The sequence below is a fragment of the Dendrobium catenatum genome, unplaced genomic scaffold, assembly GCF_001605985.2.
Source record: "Dendrobium catenatum unplaced genomic scaffold, ASM160598v2 original_scaffold_243769, whole genome shotgun sequence".
NCBI lineage: Eukaryota > Viridiplantae > Streptophyta > Magnoliopsida > Asparagales > Orchidaceae > Dendrobium > Dendrobium catenatum.
In genome coordinates this window covers 1-1381 of record NW_021562176.1, presented here as the reverse complement: position 1 = coordinate 1381, position 1381 = coordinate 1, and the positions used below count along the sequence as shown (strand labels likewise).

The 1381-nt window shown below is 43.9% G+C and overlaps 1 protein-coding gene across 1 annotated transcript; it reads left to right on the top strand.

Moving 5' to 3' along the window:
- Positions 1–167: 167 nt before the first annotated feature.
- LOC110095777 (uncharacterized mitochondrial protein AtMg00810-like) lies at positions 168–664 on the top strand (the record flags this gene model as incomplete). The annotated part of the gene is made up of 1 exon (XM_020821445.1): positions 168–664. A coding segment is annotated over one exon (497 nt), but the record flags the coding sequence as incomplete, so codon positions are not given.
- Positions 665–1381: the final 717 nt, after the last annotated feature.

Here is a 1381-nt window from a genome sequence, read left to right as displayed (position 1 = left end):
TCTCTACGGCTTGAAACAAGCACCGCGGTAATGGTTTCAAAAACTAACCAGTTTTCTCCAACAACAAGGCTTCGGGTTTAGTCGTTCCGATCCCTCTCTTCTTATCTTACACAAACACAACATTCAAATATATATTCTTATTTACGTAGTCGACTTCTTGGTGATAGGTAACGACGACACTGTAATTCGGCTACTCCTCCAACAACTGCAAACTCAATCCGCCCTCAAACAACTTAGCAATATCTCGCTCTTCCTCGGAATTCAGGCGACACGTTCCAAATTCGGCTACTTTCTATCTCAAGAACACTATGCTATGAAAATTCTTAACGACGCAGGCTACAAGGATTGCAAAGCAGCTCCTACCCCGGTCACGTCGTCTAAGAAACAGAACGAATCTAATTCCCAACCATTTCCGGATCCATCCCTCTACCGCCGCCTCGCTGGATCACTTCAATACCTCTCTATCACAAGACCGGATATCGCCTTCGCAACGAACCAGATCTGTCAACATATGCAGTCTCCAACCGAACAAGACTTTAAGGCACTCAAACGTCTTCTTCGCTACATCAAAGGCACCCTATCATCCGGACTACCTATCGTCGCTGGCTCGCTGGAACTACGCACTTATTCAGGCGTGGACTGGGCATCCGACACCAGCGACTGAAACTCGGTTTCGGGCTTCTGCAGCTTCCTCGGTCCCAACCTTATTTCTTGGACGGTGAAAAAGCAGGCGACCGTAGCTAAATCCTCCACCGAAGCTGAGAACAGATCTCTCTCCGCTGCCGCTTCGGACGTGATATGGCTTCGTCGACTAGCCACCGAACTCAATCTCTCGCAACCGTCACCGACCATCATTCACTGCGATAACACATTAGCTATGGCCATTGCCAAAAACCCGGTGTTTCATACAAGAACAAAGCATATAGAGATTGACTAATACTTTATTCGTCAGCAAATTGGCTCCGGCAACTTCTAGCTCGAGAACATCTCTTCCAAAGATCAAATAGCTGACATCCTAACAAAGCCCTTCTCGATCGCTCAATTCACTGAATTACGGAACAAATTAACCATTCGGTATCCGAATGCTTAAGTTGAGGGAGGCTATTAGCATATAAAGTAATACCCTTAGGTTCTTTATCTGTATTTACTAGCTTACCATTAGCTAAGTCTTTATTAGGCCTTTCTCTGTAACTATTCAAGATACATGAATAATACAATCCGTTTCATCTTCTTTCCCTGGCTTCACCGTGTTCTTTCTTCCTCCCTTCCTGTAAAGTTCTCAGTTTACTTTACGAATGTATACCTTTGTTCTTGCATAGAAATGTATCAAATTTTTAACCTTATTCTCTTCGCAATTACAACGCATATATATATATATATA